The sequence below is a fragment of the Cavia porcellus genome, unplaced genomic scaffold (genome assembly GCF_034190915.1).
Source record: "Cavia porcellus strain 051 isolate PalLab524CR breed Dunkin Hartley unplaced genomic scaffold, mCavPor4.1 scaffold_29, whole genome shotgun sequence".
Lineage (NCBI taxonomy): Eukaryota > Metazoa > Chordata > Mammalia > Rodentia > Caviidae > Cavia > Cavia porcellus.
Window position 1 is genome coordinate 19504434 of NW_026947512.1, and position 16237 is coordinate 19520670.

The window sequence follows — 16237 nt, forward strand, 5'->3', positions numbered from 1 at the left end:
GCCTTTCCTGTACCACAGTATGCTGTGTTATACTGGCAACAGCGCACAGAGCTGTGTTTAATGTGTTCCTTGACTGCCTCAAGAGGCCACCCTGAGTGACAGATTTACACCAGGGAAGTTTGTGCCAGTATACTCTGAAGCTGGCACAATGACCGGACTGCCTAATGATGCATTTCCCAGGACACGCCCCTGGCATTCAGTGATCCATGACTGTATACGTATTTTTTTGTGAGCAATTTTTGAACAGCTCATCTTAGACATCACCTTGACTCAACTGTGGATCCTATAAATTTGCCTAGTGCCCTGCACCCCATCTCTGCTAGGCCTCGCCTTAGTTAGTGCACCAGGCTGTTAGGGGATTGGGAGTGGCTCCTCACTCGGTACTCTCGGAGCTGGCCCTGGACCGTGTCGGAGTAGACTCGGTTCCACTGCAGGCCGATGGCTGTGCTGTTCAGGACCCGGACCTTAACGTCAGTGGGCGCAGCCCGGGGATCTGCAATGTGTTGGGAGAGTGGGTTAAACAGGCAGGGCTGGCCCTTGGCTCCTCCATCCCCCGACATGTTTTGTGCTGGCCTGCCCCATCCCACTGGATGCTGGGGACTTCTGTGGGGGAGGGCTGTATCTCCTGTCAGACTACACTTACAGAAATGGAGGAGGCTTAGGGCAAGAGGGGGCCTGTGTCCTGTCCACTCTCCACCCTCCTCCATCTACCCTGTGACCTGGTCAGCTACTCTCTCTAGATCTCACCTGCTGACTCCCTTGTTCCCAGAAGTCCCCCTGGCTTGTTCTTGTCACTGTCCTTGGCTCTCTCTTTGCTGGGCTGCAGACTGACATCCTGGCACTCTTCCAGCCAAGCCCACACTCCATAGAATGATCTTCACGGGTCAGGGTGCCGTCTCCCTCCCTAGCCACCCAGGCTGAGTGGCACGTAGGCTGCCAGCCTTGAGGAGGTTCATGTGTCTTGCAGTGTGCCCTCTAAGCCTGTCCACACACTGTCAATGGTCCCTTTTGAGTGTCACCTGTGTTCTGTCAGCACGAAGCATTACAGACTGGGGATGACCTAACCTCATTCGGGAGGTGAGTCTGAGCCTGCAAACCCCTGGGAAGAGAGAAGCATCCCCTCCTCCATTCTCTTCTCTACTCCAGAAGCGTGGCTGCTCCGCCCTCTAATCCACAGGCCCCACAGCAGATGGAAAACTGGGGTGGTCCAGGAAGCCCCTGGCCAGGAACTTCCTATGCACACTTACCATCCAGCATTTCCACTGGATCCCTGCCTGGAAGTTGAGGTGAGCAGGGGATAACCCCTTGTCTCATCTCCAGTGGGTCCAGGCCCTGGTCACCTCGAGGCTCGGCCTTCACATCTGCTACGTCTGGCCCTACTCTGGGCCCAGCACTGCTCCTTCTGAGTCCACTTTCCCCAGGCTGCTCCCTCTTCCCTTCCTTCTGCTCCCCTCCACTGCCACACTCTCTTCTTGGATTGGTACAGACCTAATGGGGCCAGGGTTGCCCTGAGCCAGGAGGGGACTGACCAACCCGCTTTGCTCAGAAGCCTGCGGACCTGAATGCTGGGCACAGAGGGGCTGCCACCCTCTGGGTAGCCAGGCACACACTGCTAAGGACACATTTAACACCTTGCTTTATCCCTGCCATCTCCAAAGAACTCTTTTTATGCTCAGTTTCAAGGCTGGAAGCAGCACTGGGAGTGCTGACAGGTGACTGCTCTGGAGACCTCCACATCGCTCAGAGCTCACACTGCCCACAGGTGGAGTCCAGCTTTCGGCTCAGCTTCCTTGAGGTGTTGAGTGACAGACAGCTCTTAGGGATGGATAGAAAGAGGCTTTCTACAGGTGCCTGGCTTGGAATCTAGAGACCTGGGCACTGTTTCTAAGCCTGATGCATGCTATCGTATCTACGGAGCAGGACTTTCTCTTTGGGCTTCAGTTTTCACAAGCACAGAGTGTGAGTGCTGGACAGTGACAATATTCAGTGATCCTAACTTGTGTCAGATGATCCTCACTCCCTTGAACACTGTAAGTCACTGTAGGGTACTTCTCTTTCTGGGAACCAGCTGCCCTCCCTCGACCCTCTTCGAGGTTCCTGGCCTGCAAATGGCCTTGCATGGCCTGGCTGCAGGGTCCTGCTGGAGAGGAGGGGATAGGCAGGTACTCACAATCTTCTCCCGAGTAGCCAATGACAGTGTCAGGCTCTGGCCCTTTCCCGAAGTCATTCTCGGCCTGGACCCGGATCTCATAGGGCACATAGACAGGGGTCTGCCCCACCACATAGCGAGAGCCCCACACCGTCACGTTGTTCCATGTTTCTCGGGTCTCCCTCCGCCTCCACTTGACAATGTAGCGCAGGTTGGGTCCAAAGGCAGAAGTGGCATTCATGGGCTGCACAGGGACAGACAGACAGGCAGGGTAAAGGGTGTGAGGAACTGAGTCCACTATCACCCTCTCTTTCTGTACTAAGTCTCCTACCCGCCCCAAACCTGTCCAACACTGGCCAGCTCCTCAAACAGCGCTGCTAAGTGTCCCAAAACCCGGAGTGGGGAGGTTTATTTATTTATGTTTTGACACAGGGTCTCGCTATGCAGTTCAAATTGGCCTTGAATTCCCTAAGGGGCACAGGTTGGCCTCGAACTCATAGTGATCCTCCTGCCTCAGTCTCCCAGCATGTACAGTTTCCATAACTAAAGCTTTATCCGAGACACCCACATTTGTCAGTACAAAGGAAGCAAAGGCTTTATTTTTAGTAAATGTTCCTTTCTAGGACAAGAGCCAGTACAACAAAAGCCAAACAGTGAGCTGGCCTTCTCCAAAGTTAGCAAAGGATGATTCTTGGCTTTATTTTGGTATACTGCCTGCTGATGAGCCCAAAATTCCAGAACTGACATTAGTTCTACCTAATCCATGTAGGTCTGTCCCGCAGTTTGCAAAAGATCAGGGTCCTTTAAGGGGTGCAAGCTTTTTCTTTATGCTCTAAGAACCTGGCCCAGCAATCACACTGTCAGAGTCTAGCAGGCAGAGCTGGAGGCCCTATGTTCTGATCTTGGGTTCGGCCTGGAGCTGTTACTGTGTTTGGCCAAGGTGGCTGGAGACCAGGCCCTCAGAGAGACAGAGATGGCGGTGATTCCAAACATCTCCCGTCTCTTGGTTTCCATTCCTTGGGGCTGCAGCTAATATGTCGGTGGCTGCCTTTGTATCTCCCAGACTCGGAAGTAGTTTGGAAAAAAAATCATTTGGAGATCATGCATCCCAATTCTGGTTTGGAAAATGTAGCCAATGAAGAAGGGACTTGTCTCTCCTGGCTGGGAGGCAGCCCCTTCATGTCATCTAGCCACTCTGTGACCAACAAAGAAGAGCCTCCCTGAGCAGGTACCAGACACTTACTAGCATTCTCTGTAAGCTCTGCTAGACTGGATTTGGTTATTTCTATTTCTGTCTTCTCTGGTACCTGTTCCTGAACACACCTCCTATTTGGTTTTTGAATGCCCAACTCAGAGAAGGGCAGCTAGCAAAAGCAGCTCTAAAGCCTGGCCACCACTGTGGTTCGGGGTGCAAGGAGCGAGGATTCCTGTGTGTGGGCCAGGTGGGGAGCGCCTCCTACCGTCCACGTGATCTCCATGTTGTTCTTCCTGGTCCCCTCTCCCTTCACATCACTGGGATTGGACTCTGGCGCTGGAACCCAAACAGATACAAAGTTGAAGTCCAGTGTGTGCCTTTCCAGGGGACAATAAGCGACCCATCTTCCTCACCCATGCTGGTTCTTTTTACGCTCTGGCTTTTCTCAGCTTCTGTACGTCCCAAACACCCTTTTTCTCATGTGCATGATATGCCTTGCTACCTAAGACTAAAACTCCCAAAGCAGAGCTAATTTCCTTTCAGTTTTAATCTCTTACTAGACAGCATTTATCGTGGGCTTTCTACACTGTGGGTGGTCAATAAGCCAACTCAATGCAGATTATCCCCTCATGGATTATCCACTCAATATGCTTCAGATCAGACTGCTTTATCCCTGGCATTTCATATCTTTTTTGGGAGCATCTCCATCCTGGATGAGTTTCTGTGATTCAGAAAGCTAAACACTTCCTAAGTACATCAGGAGAAGGAATCTGATGTAACACTGGATTATACATTTCCACTGTGCATCTTTGCCACAGTTCTTGACTTTTCAGCAGACAATCAAGAACCATTAATAATATCAGGACTACTAAAAGTGGCAGTTAATATTTGCTGTATGCTCACTATATGCTGGGCATCACAGTAAGCACCCACCATGCATTTTCTCGCAGTAGCTCTGGGACACAGATGTCATGATTATCATCCTGTCTCAGATGTGGGGTGGAGCCCTGGAGAAGTACCTTGCCCAAGTTCACCTGGCTGGGAGAACTCAGCAGGAGTTCAAGGTGCCTGGCTCTGAATTATCTCCGGTGCCCCCAAATACTCACGCGCTCCACTGGTTCGGTACCGCTCGGAGGGGAGGCTGGGGTGGCTGCTCCCGACCTCATTGATGGCAATGACCCGGAACTGGTAGTTGACATAGGGGGACAGCTGGAGGACAGCTGAATTAACACTGCCTGGGAATTTGGAATGGTCATGCCAGACGCCTGGTTGGAATTGGTCCTCTTCAAACTGGACGATGTAGTCTGTGTGGGCAATGGAGACAGGGTTACTTTGGGTTTGGGTTAGTGACACCCCACTTTAAAGCATTTTCTTCCTGGCTTCCCTCTGTCTGTATAATCTCCCTTAGGACACACAGAGGCATGGAAAGCAATCAGGGAGACCAGGCAGGGCACACACCAGGTGGGGCAAGGAAGGGGGCCAGACCGCAGGGAAAGCTCATGCTATGGAGGCCGTTAGCAGCCTTCTTTCTGGCTGTGGAGCCCAGGCCCTGCGCTAACCTGTGATGGGGCTGTTGTTATCATCTCCTGGAATCCAGGTGAGCCTCACGCTCCGCTCAGCCAGGTCAGTGAGCTCCAGGTCCCGGGGTCGGTCTGGCCGTCCTGGCAGCAGGAGGGGAAGACATCACACAGGATTCCTGAGTTTGAGCCGAGCCCTCCGTGTGGCAGCCCAGTCTTGGACAGTTCCCTCGTAGGTGTAGGTCCCCACTGCCAGCAGGATCCAATCCCAACTCGCCTTGGAGGCTGGCACGGGAATCACCCCCTTCCCTTTAGGGGCCCCCCAAATTCTACCCCCACCCAAAATAATGTCACAGAGTGTAGAGCAAAGGCATGAAGAGAAAACAGGGAGCACCATCCAGTCTCTGAGGATGTCCTCAGAACAGTGTTTGGAAAAGGTTCCTTCATCAGCACAGCTGGGGCAGAATGCGGGATTTCCTCTCCTTCTCTAATAGTTAGTCACCTTCTGCTCTGTGTTCTAGGGTTGAGTGAGCGGAACAGAGCCAAGGACAGGTCTGCAGCACTGAGCATGGCAAAGGCCAGGGGAAGGGGGAGAAGAACCAGATCGCCAGCCAGGAGGAGGCATAGATTTAGAGAGGGGTCCAGCAGGAGAGGGCAGCATCTTCCAGTAGCGCTGATCCCCTGGGACTGCTTGCTTCAGTGAGGACAGCTGCCATCCTGGCCTGGGTGTAAAGCCATCCAGCCACTAACTGTTGGGGTAGCCAAGGTACTTTTCTATATCTCGGCTCCCCAAATAGCTATTTCCATATCCTGGCTGGTTATGGAAGGATACAGAAGGTGAGTCACTGAGAATGCACCGGTTTGTGTGTAGGTGTGTGTGTGTGCATGTGTGTGGGCAGCTCTAAATGGATACAGAGTAACAGATGTGGGGAGGTTGTGAACAATGGCTCTATAGATCCCAGGGAGGGAGCAGACTACCCTGAGCTCTGAGGCCAAGCGGGGGTGAATAGGCCCTGCTAAAAGAGGGGTGATGTGGCCAACTTAAGGAGAGAGGGCGAAGAGTCAGCTAAGGAGTTCTGGGGTCAGCTGACAGAAGCCCAAGGCAGAGTGTGCCACCAGCTCAGAGAAGGCGGACACAGACACCCGAGAGGAAGTCCCACACCGTGGGGTGTGCAGGACGCTGTCAGGAGCCTACAGACTGCAGTCTTCTCCTGTGGCACCTTCTTCCTCTGGCTCCACCCCCAGGTGCCTGGAGAGGCCACTGGCCAGGGCCCGGGATTAGTAGGAATTACCTTTGGGCAGGGCAGCCAAACGGTTAGTTGGAGTGGCCTGATCAGCTGCAAAGGGAAGATGGTTATGCAGGTTAGCAGGTTACAAGGGCAGAGGGGTGCTGGAAGAATGGGGATGGGCGGCCAGGACCAGACAGGTGCCCCTGGGCGAGGCAGTGCTGGCACAGCATGACCCTTCCTTCTGCTGAGAGCCTCCCACCACACAGGCTGTCTCTGCTTCTGCCATGGCTAATTTTCTTCCCATCCTAATGTGCCTGGGTCCACCAAATACCACCACCTCTGTCCTCACTGCAGGAGGGACAAAGCCACATATTCTCAGTAAGATGCCCAGAACAAGGACAGAGTAGGGCAGGGACAGGCCACCTTCCCCTTGGCATGGGCTGACTTAGTGTTTGTAGTCCAGCTTGGACACAGGACAAGGAGAGATGGAGTTAGCTGGCTCAGTGCACGGCACATTGAAGGAGGAGCAGCACGGGAGTGGGGAGGAGGGTTTGCAAGGGTTTCTGGGAATACAGACAGAAAACTCAGCCCAGCTCTGGTTCTGGGTCGTGTTAATTGACTTAGTGGAGTTAGCTGTAAGGGACTGTTGGGGTAAAGAGGATCACAGCAAGAAGTACCCTCCTTCACTCTGCTACTCTGGTGTGCCTGAGTTGGGCCTGGGGAATTAATTACACACCAGAGAAGGGACTGCTATGCTGCCCAGAGTTTGTCCTAAAAGCAGCAGTTCCTGAGCCCAGAGACCGGAAGGCAGGAGGTCACCCTGCCTGGCCAGTTGCTGACCACAGGTGCTGCCCTTGGGACCATGAGGAGCTCACTGCTGGTCTGGCTGCTGTGGAGCAGGGAGAAGGGGACATCAGTGCTTGATGTGGGTGGTGGCAGTTACCTAGCACAGTGAGGTGGGCCTTGGCCAGGTCTTGGTCCAGCTCGGTGCTGGCCACACATGTGTAACTGCCCTGGTCTCTCTCTGCCACACCAAAAATGGTCAGGGAGTCATCTTCTTTCTTCATCCTACAGAAGCATGGTGCAGAGCATGTCCGCTGTTCTTCCCACACAGGGAGATGGGAAGCCACAGCTGCTCCTAGGGGACACCCTCCTGATACTCTGAGAAATGCAAGGTCTGCAGGGTGCCTGGGAGCACTCATCCCAACAGGTGCACAGCATGCGGAAGGAAGAAAGTGGTCCTCAAGTCTGACTGCACGTCAGAAATCCTCAGAGGGGACTTGAAAAGCTATCATTACCTGAGCCTCCCCACGAGGCCACTGAAGTCTGGGGGAGTGGAGGGTCAGGCCAAGGTAGGGCAAGAGCGGAGAGCCATGCGTGGCACGCTACAGTGGGCAGGGTGGGCTGGGGTGGGGTCAACTGTGCTCTCCACTCGAGAATAGCGGTACTGCACACAGGTCTTCCGGGGACATAGAACAGGAAGAAAAGGGAGACTAGGAGGAAACAAAGGACAGGGAGAGAAGGAGAGAAGGAGGGAAAAGTGAAAGACTGGGGAAGAGAGGAGAAAATGAAGAGGAGAGAGATGGAAGACAGAGCAGCAAGGGTCTCATAGGAGAGAGGGGAGAGGGATGTAGGGTGAGGAGGACAGTCTGTCCCAAGGAGGGGAAGTCACCATGGCTACCGCCCCTCCTCAGTAACTTCTTGGAGACTTGCAAGACCAAGGAGCAAGGGAAACCAAAGGGCCCGACGCTAGCACTAGGAGGAGGGAAGGGAGGGCAGGAACCTGTTCCCAATGTAGAGCGGCTCGTCATCCTTCAGCCAGGAGACAGTGAGTCTCAGCGAGGGGTCATGCTTCACTCGACACTCCAGCTGCACTGTGGTGCCTCTCTTGACAACCTGATCCTCGGGCATCCGGAAGATCCTGGTGGGGTCTGTGCAGGCATCCAGGGAGCTCACCACTGGGCCACTCTCCGCCCACCACCCTCATGTGGCCACACCATGTGATATGCCTGACCTTGAGAGTATGGGTCTGCCCCAGAAGGTGGCAGACAGAAATAGCATGTGGGGATAATGCTTCTTCCTGGCTTGGGCCTATGATACCACTTGAGAGGTGGTAGTGGGAGCTGGTACAGACAGTGGCTTCCTGGGGCCGTCTGGATTGGGCTGATAATAAGCTGTCTCAGAGTCCCCAGCACCTGGGTCAGCTGGCAGCCCCAGGGGACATGCAAACACATGGAGGAGCCCTCCCAGGATTAGGTGGGACATTTTCAAGGGGGACACATAACTGTGAATTTAGCCTTCTCTTCCAGCCGCAGCTACTCTCTATGAACCCTGTCCTTTACCTTTGACCTCCAGGCGGACTTGGTTTTCAGCCTTGCCTAGGATGTTGGTGGCAACACAGGTATAAATGCCTTGGTCCTCTTTGCGGATCATCTTAATTTCCAGGCTGCCATTCTCATACACATGGTAGTTGCCACCATCCAGGTTGCTTCCCTGTCCATTCTTAAACCTCACAACAGAGCAACAGAACACAGCATACTGAGAAAGGACCAGCCTAAAGGAGACTACAGGGGCCATGGAAGGAGCCTCAGGTTGGGATCTGGAGTCATAAGCCTTGCAGGGTCTGCCTCTGACCACTAGGGGGCCCTGGCAGGCCTCAGTCCTCTGGGCCTCAGTTTCCTTCTGTGTAAAATGCTGGGGTTGACAGAGATCTCTGGCCACTTCCCTCCCAGGTTTGATGCTTTAAGGGTCCCAAGTTTTGGTGAGTACTATAGGTCACATGGGAACCAGAAAGTGACACAGAAGACCCCCTGGTGGAGGATCTCTCTCCAGGGACTTACCATCGGAGGGTAGGAATAGGAGATCCAAAGAATGGGCAGTCCAGCCGTGTCCGGTTGTAAAGGATCACACGAATGAGCTGGTTCCGGGGTGACAGCATCCGAGGTGGTACATCTGAAATTCCCAGAGTGCTGACAGTGGGTGTGGAGTTCCATTCTTCTATGCTTTACTCTTGGTCTAATTTCTGCACATCCTCCCTAACTGCAGCTTTCCAGGCACCCAGACCTTCTCCCTATCAACCTTCTCTCCTAGGTGAGGAGGGAGAAAGTTTGCCCCTTCAGTCTGCCCTACACCTATTTATATCCCCTCTGGCTTAGCAAAGGTTTTCCCACAATTACCCTGCAGGCTCAGTAGCTGCCTCTCCGCAGCTCTCTTCATGCTCAGGGAGTACAGTGAGCATATTCATGGCCATTTCCCACAGGTGACACCAGGGACAGCATGGTGTCAATATGGACACACCAAGCACATGAGCCAGACTTGTGCTCTCGTATCAGAGGAAGGAAGGGACCAATTGCTGATGCAGGTCATGCTGCTCAGCCATCTTTGAGGCATTCAAGTCCTCTGTCCTTCCCAGAAGCCTCATCTTCAGTGTCCATGATTCCCCCAACATGCTACCCTCGCCCCATCCAGTCTTTCTAATCTTCAGAGGATGAACTGCACCCAGGACGAGGCCAAGACCTTGGGGAGACTGCACTGCAGGAAGGTTGAGGGGCAGTGGGAGGACTTACCCAGCACGCTGACGAAGGCATTGGCCAGCAGGTAGCCGTGTTCATTGGAGGTGTTGCACTGGTACACTGCTCTGCTGCTGATCTGTGTGTCCCGGAAGATGATCGTGTCACCAGCCACCTCACGGTTTGGGTTGGGTGGTGCCGCTGGAGTTAAGAAGAGACAATCCTCGTGAGGAACAGAGCTTGGAAGACTGAAGGGTTCTGGGAACGTGGCCAGGACCCAACGTGTGCCAGGGTGCTGTGGGAGAGGCAGAATTGGGTGGGACCTCGCTTCTGGTCTTAGTACTGGTCAAATTGTGTGACCTGTGAACCTACTGGACTCCATTTCTCAGTCTGTCCAGTGGGGATATAAATCCACGTTCAACCCAGCTAGCAGCTGTGGTTGAGAACAGAAGATCTGGAAACAGAAACTTTAATAACAAAAATCTAACCATGTCACCTACAGCATTGTTTAGACCCCGTAAGCTTCCATTTCTTGGTCTGCAGAATGGGAATAATGCATCCCCCATAGGAATTTTGTGACAATATCCTGAGATTTATGCATTTATGAAATGATTAGCACAGATCCATCAACCCTGTATTATTGTGGCTATTATCATTGTAATCCAGGGTTCATATACTTAAATGTGTTTTGAAAAGGATAAAGCAATGTAAAAGGGACAGAACCCGCCACCTCACCATCCTCAGAGCAGAACTTTCCTCAAACGCACACAAAGTGAAACCGATAAGTCAGTGCCTGACACAAACTGCAAGTCCTGTTGCCAAAGCTCCCAGTTTTCCCTGGAAACCTATTCCAGGGACGCAAGGGCATTTCCCACTCACAGCTCTCTGCATGCTCCTGGCCAGGGATGCAGAGAACACAGGCTGGGCACAGCTGTGGGGACTTGGTCCTGTCCACATGTCACTCTGGGGCAAATCAATAAATCTTTCTGCTCCTCATTTCTCACACCTACAAAATAGGTAAACATCACTCTCATCATCCCCTATTCTATATAAGCTGTAAAAAAAATATTTTTAGAAAACTACAGGAAGGCCATTTTTCTCTTGAGCCACTAGAGATTTCTGTCTTTGAGCTCAGAGGAGGAAGCAGGTGTCTGGTGCTGCGGGTGCCACTCCGTAGACAGTAAGTCTGCGCCCAGAACTAGAATCAGCAGAAGCTAAATGACAACATGGTGGGCACCCTTATCACACGGCCTCAGGTCCCCACTCAGCAAAAGACACGAAGACAGCAAGGCCAGCAACTCAGCTGCCTGTTGGCCTGCCTGGCAACCTCAGGCCACCACTTTCTGGTCAGTCTCTCCCCTCAGATGCTCCCGTTTACAAAAGGTGTCCTTTCCAGGGCTGATCCTCCAGGACCTCACTTACCTGTCCGTGCTGTGAAGCTCAGCAAGCCCTGCTCTACCTGCAAAGTGCTATCAGGACAGAGAGACCTGCGGGCGGCACAGCAGGCCACGCCTATGGTCAGGGCTAGGGTAAGGAGGTCTTGTGCTGGGCTTGGCGAGGGCTTCTGAGCCACGTGATCTCAGTCACTCAGTGTACTAATTAGAGCCTCCTCTCCCCAGCTTTCATGTTTCAGATTGGAGAGGTAATGGGGTACAGTAGCTAGCACCGGGCCTGGCACACAAGAAAAGTCTAAAATGGGAGAGAGAGAGAGCTCCTCTCTCTATGCTGCCTCACTGTCTTCTTCCATCAGCTGCTGCTCGGGTTGGATTCTGAGTTCTTGCCTATGTTTTTGTCCCATTTGGTTGATGTCACTGTTTATACTTCCTCTGACTCTTCACAGAAAGTAATGACTGGAAATTAAAAGGGATAAAAGCAAGTGGAGAGAATATAATGTGAAAACCTGACCAAGACCACGAGCTGGAAGAGGTTGTAGAGTCCCCTATTCCGACCACCTGGGCAAAGGAAAATTTCTCAACGTCTGTGCCGACTTTGTGCCTGCATCCATGTATCTCTGCTCTTGTGGGAAAATTCTTCCTCATGTCCAACCATAATCTTTCACGTTGTCACGAAACCCTACCTCCTAGCTTGCCTTATCAGAGAGGATGGCTTTGTTAACAATGACAAGGGCTTACCAAGAGCTCCTTAAGTGCCAGCCATTCCTTAGAGCCCAAACCCTCAGAGATGCAGCTGCAGGCTCAGACCTACAGTTAGGCTCTGCAGTTGTTATGGAGTAGGGAGCAAAGACTGAAGAAAACCCAAGGGAGCAGAAATCCTCTAAACTGGAACTAGAACCACAGGGCTCCAGCCTCCCGCTCTTTCTTATACAAAGATGTGGTAGGTTCCCCATCTCTTGCAGTGTCTAAAGAGGTGAGATGCTGGCAGGCAGAAGCCCATGGCATCTTCTCTTCCTTCATCCTTAGTACACACAGGCAGTGACAGGCATCTGGAACCTTTGACAGGACAGAGAGGAGAGTCAGGTAGGACAGCAGCTTGTTACTTACACTGTAAAGGCTCCCCATTCACCATCCACTGGACAGTGGGTTTGGGGTTCCCATTGGCTCTGCACACCAGTCTGCCATCTTCTCCAGGAGCCAAGATCAGGTTCTTTGGTTCATCCAACCAGTAGGGAGCAGCTGGAAGACAAGTCAGGCACAGGCGGGGAGTTAGCTGGCATAGGGCAGGCAGGGCAACCCAGACAGGCTCCCTGGAGGAAGGCAAGAGCCCAGGTCCAGTATCAGACTCTTGAGTACTCGCCCAGGCTTGTCCTCATGGTAATGGTCTAGTCAGGCCTGCACATGACTGGTGTGGCTGTGCAGACCCCCATCCATCTACTCAAATTCACAGAACTGTAGTTCTAAAGCAGGGCTGCTCAGGAGAATCCTCTGAAGGCTTTTTAAAAACCAAGCATAGCACCATGTGGTAGGGTTCACCATGTGGTGGTACTCAGCTTGGGCAGGAGTAGCTAATGCCTGCAGAGGTCCTGGGTGTTTATGATGTGCTTTGATCATAGCACTGGGGGCACTCGGTAGCTCCTTCCGGATTTCCACTGTTGCAAGATCAGACCATCTAGAAAAGGTCTCATATTCATCTTTTTAGGCACTGAACTTTGTTTAGGGCAGTTCTGAGCTAGTTACCCATTTTAATTATTAGGATCTTTTAGATCAAATTCTCAAACATCTTGTTACATGACTTCCCCCAAAAGGCTAGAAACCTCCAAAGTGTGTGGTTTTAAAACCAGGATCACAAGTCCAATCAACTGTATGCTAAGAAAGTTCTTATGATCTGGCCCCAGATGTCACTGTTCCAATCATCTAGCAGCACTGAGTTGAGAAGTGACGTGAGTCACCCACATGACCAGGACCCATGAAGACAGGTGCCCTGCTGCTTGCTCAGGTGGGCCATCTCTGCTTTGGGGGAAGAAAGTGATTTAAAAGAAATTTGGGGCCATGATGACTCCCCATCCTTCAAAAGAAGCACAATGCCATGCACACATACACAGACAGCATGAGGCTATGACAACAGGTCACAGACAATGATGCAAAATGAAAGAAAAAAAAAAAAAGGCTCTGAGAATGATCCAGATGGGCCACGGGTGAAACTCACCTGCAGAGGGAGCCCTGGCACCAAGGAAAACTGGGTGATGGTCAAAGGAGAACAACGCTGCCCACTCCCTCACACACACACACACACACACACACACACACACACACACACACACACGTGTGTGTGTACACACAGCCTTGTATCCAGGGTAACACTATCTGTGGCAGGTTGCCATTCCCATCAACCACTGCACTGCTTTAGCCTTGTTCAGTCTGCCCCCCCCAACCATGCTCAGAGGGAAGAGTGGTCATGGTGTTTAGGGTTGGCAAAATAATCATAATGAGAAATACACACAACGTACCCTTTACTCTCACCGAGATCGTGTGCCGGATACTGCCCATCTTGTTGGAGGCCAGACAGAAATACTCCCCCGAGTCCTCCTCTGAGACATTGGTGATACGCAGAGCCTTGTTAAAGTTCTCAAACTTGGCTTTGTCAGACGGAAGGTCCCCACCTTTCTTGTACCATGCGATGTCTGGTGTTGGGCTGGTAGAGAGACCGAGCAGGAAGCAAAGGACTCATTACTAAACATGGCCTCTGACCTCTAGTGAGCTTGGAACACCAGGTGTCCTGAAATTACCTGGGCCCAGGAGGATGGAGGATCTCAGAGAAACGGTCTTTCCTATGCAGAGGAGGATGCTCAGCCACAGAGGGCCCAATGGACTAAGCTCCCAGAAGACCTACTGCACACATTTGATGCCCAACCACCTCCTTTCCTCATTTTGTAAACAGAGATGGCTGAGAAGTCTGCTCATTAGGGGTTTCCCTGCTTGGTAGTCAGTTTCCCTTTCTGCTATCACCCCAAAGGCAGCAAGAACAAGCGCAGACAAACTCCCACCCCATCCTCCTGAAAGGTGGATAGAAGTGGGGTGCAAACTGTACATACACCCCAGAAGCGATGCACTCTAGCAGGAGGTCCATGCCGCGAAGCACCATCTGACTGCTTGAGGTACCCTGGGGATACATGAAGCTGGGTGTTCTTTCTGCAACTCCTCGGGCTGAAATAGGACAGAAGAGCCTCTTGTGAATCTCTTGCCTGAAGGGTGACCTAGATAGGCCAAAGCTGTCCAGCCACAGAAGTGTCATCGTGTTCCCTGCTGGACCCTCCCAGCCCAAACCACCCCAGCACATCAGTAAGAGAAGTGTGTTAGGAAGCCTAGGTTCCTCAGCCCCACCAGCACATATGTATGACCATCTCTAAGATCTGAAAGGTCCTGCAGAGAGGAGTTCAGCAAATCTGTCTCAGGGGTGGGCGAGGGGCTTCTGAGCAGTGAGAGGTCAGCTCCCTGAGCATCTTATATTGGGGTCAACAGGTCACTGTGACAGTCCCCAGGCAAGGATGTGGAAGACAGAGGGCCCCCAATGGAGCCACAGGACAACAAGCAACTCACTCTTTGAGATCCTGAAGACAAGAGCTGGGAGAAGCCCCTAATAAACAGTAGGACATGTAAGGAGAGTTATTAATGGCTTAGCAAAGACATGACGAGAATTAAGGAGCAGAGATGACAAGAAATCACTCTGGGCCCAAGACCATTTCTGCTGCCTCACTAATGACACTGGGAGGGGGTTGGGAGGAGGGTGTTAACAGATACTGGGGGAGGGGTGAGAGGGAACCAAGATGGATGGGGTGATCTACAATTCAACTAGGCAGGAACGGCCATAGGGCTGGAATCAATGAAGTTCCTGCAGGTTTCCGAGGCCAGCTGGCTCCCGACAGACAATGTCAAGATGGCCATCGTCACGAAGGTCTGAGTAGAGCCCACTTAGTGGAGGCTCATCTCTCTCCCAGAGCTCTTTTATGGAAGTGGAAAAGATGAATGGAGAAAATGAATGGAAAAAAGCAAGTTTTTTTCAACCAGAAACCAAGGAAAAATGGAGGTGACACCCTCTGCCCAGGGGGTGTGATTATAAAGAAGACTTAAAGATAAAAACATGGGTGGAGCCTGTGCCTGTGCCTGTTTAATTTGTCTAGACTCAGCTGGTTAAGTGGGAGGTCATAGGAAGACAGAGCTGCCAGGGGCTGGGGGCCTTGGAGGCGCCTGAAGTTAGAACAAAGTGTTTGTTCCAGGGGTTATGGTACTGGTGGCGGGTGGAGAGGATGCTAGGGACTCTGTCTCTGTAATTGGTGCTTCCTGACATAGCTTGCTGGATTAACTGGTGCCTGGCTGGACCTGGGCAGCTCCTGTTGGAGGGGTGCTCAATTTCTCTCTCCCTCAGTCACGGTGGAGTGCGTATCACAGACTTTGCTTCTATTTTGCCCTTTGTCTAGGGGAAAAATGATGAAACATATGTTGGGGTATTTGAGCTGCTGGCACAAAACATGGGGCAACAATAAATGTTTGTAGGATAATTGAATTAAAGGGGGAAAACAGAACAACAACAACAACAACAAGTCGGCAACAGTTTACCCCACACATTAATATCTCTTTTTGTACAGGTCTTCATCTGCTCAGCAGCACACACACAACAGTAACTCCTGAAGGGTTAATTGTTATGTGGTTAATTGGTTACTGCCTATCCATACAGCGCTCATGACAGCCAGATCCCACAGTTAAGAAAGCACTTCCTCCCCCCATCACCAAGGTCACCAAAACAGTCAAGCAACACAAAGTCCAGGATACTATAAGGAGAAGGAGATTCCAGGGCAGGAGGCTCTCATGCCAGGCTGTCTGTTGAGAGCTGGGAACTCTGTGATGACATGGAAGAGTCCCAGTTCAGTGGTCTTGTTTGTTCCAAGCAGGGACTAATCTGCAGAAACCAATCTGTGAGACTGTGGACACTTGGTTCACACCATAGCATGCAGCACCACAAGCACAGATGACCAGCAAAGCAGTGAGGATGGAGAGGAGGAAAATCAGCTTGGCATCCTGCTGTAGTGCTGTGTCACTCAGTCACTGTGACCAGGAAGAGGCTGGAGCAATATTGCATTTAGGGGATGTGGGCTGCAACCCCTGAGGTATCTCAAGGATAGAGAAGCGACTGGGAATGAGCCAAGTTCAGAGAAAAGGAAAAGAACAAAAACAAAAACAAAAACA

General features: G+C 51.9%; 1 protein-coding gene across 19 annotated transcripts in view; it reads right to left on the reverse strand.

Moving 5' to 3' along the window:
- Nfasc (neurofascin) overlaps positions 1–16237 on the reverse strand; it is a 164023-nt gene that overhangs the window by 34359 nt on the left and 113427 nt on the right. For 12 of the 19 annotated variants that reach the window (XM_005005879.3, XM_013157892.3, XM_013157893.3 and 9 more), the window contains 14 exons: positions 14089–14200; positions 13504–13688; positions 12101–12232; positions 9657–9800; positions 8931–9042; positions 8433–8599; positions 7874–8021; positions 7034–7158; positions 6154–6198; positions 4904–5005; positions 4451–4648; positions 3610–3680; positions 2171–2393; positions 378–493 (listed from right to left, as the gene is read on the reverse strand). In XM_005005879.3, coding sequence (XP_005005936.1) covers positions 378–493; positions 2171–2393; positions 3610–3680; positions 4451–4648; positions 4904–5005; positions 6154–6198; positions 7034–7158; positions 7874–8021; positions 8433–8599; positions 8931–9042; positions 9657–9800; positions 12101–12232; positions 13504–13688; positions 14089–14200 — 1880 coding nt within the window. The remainder of the gene's footprint in view (positions 1–377; positions 494–2170; positions 2394–3609; positions 3681–4450; positions 4649–4903; positions 5006–6153; positions 6199–7033; positions 7159–7873; positions 8022–8432; positions 8600–8930; positions 9043–9656; positions 9801–12100; positions 12233–13503; positions 13689–14088; positions 14201–16237) is intronic. The other 7 variants (XM_063240064.1, XM_013157895.3, XM_013157894.3 and 4 more) reach the window with 3 other exon arrangements.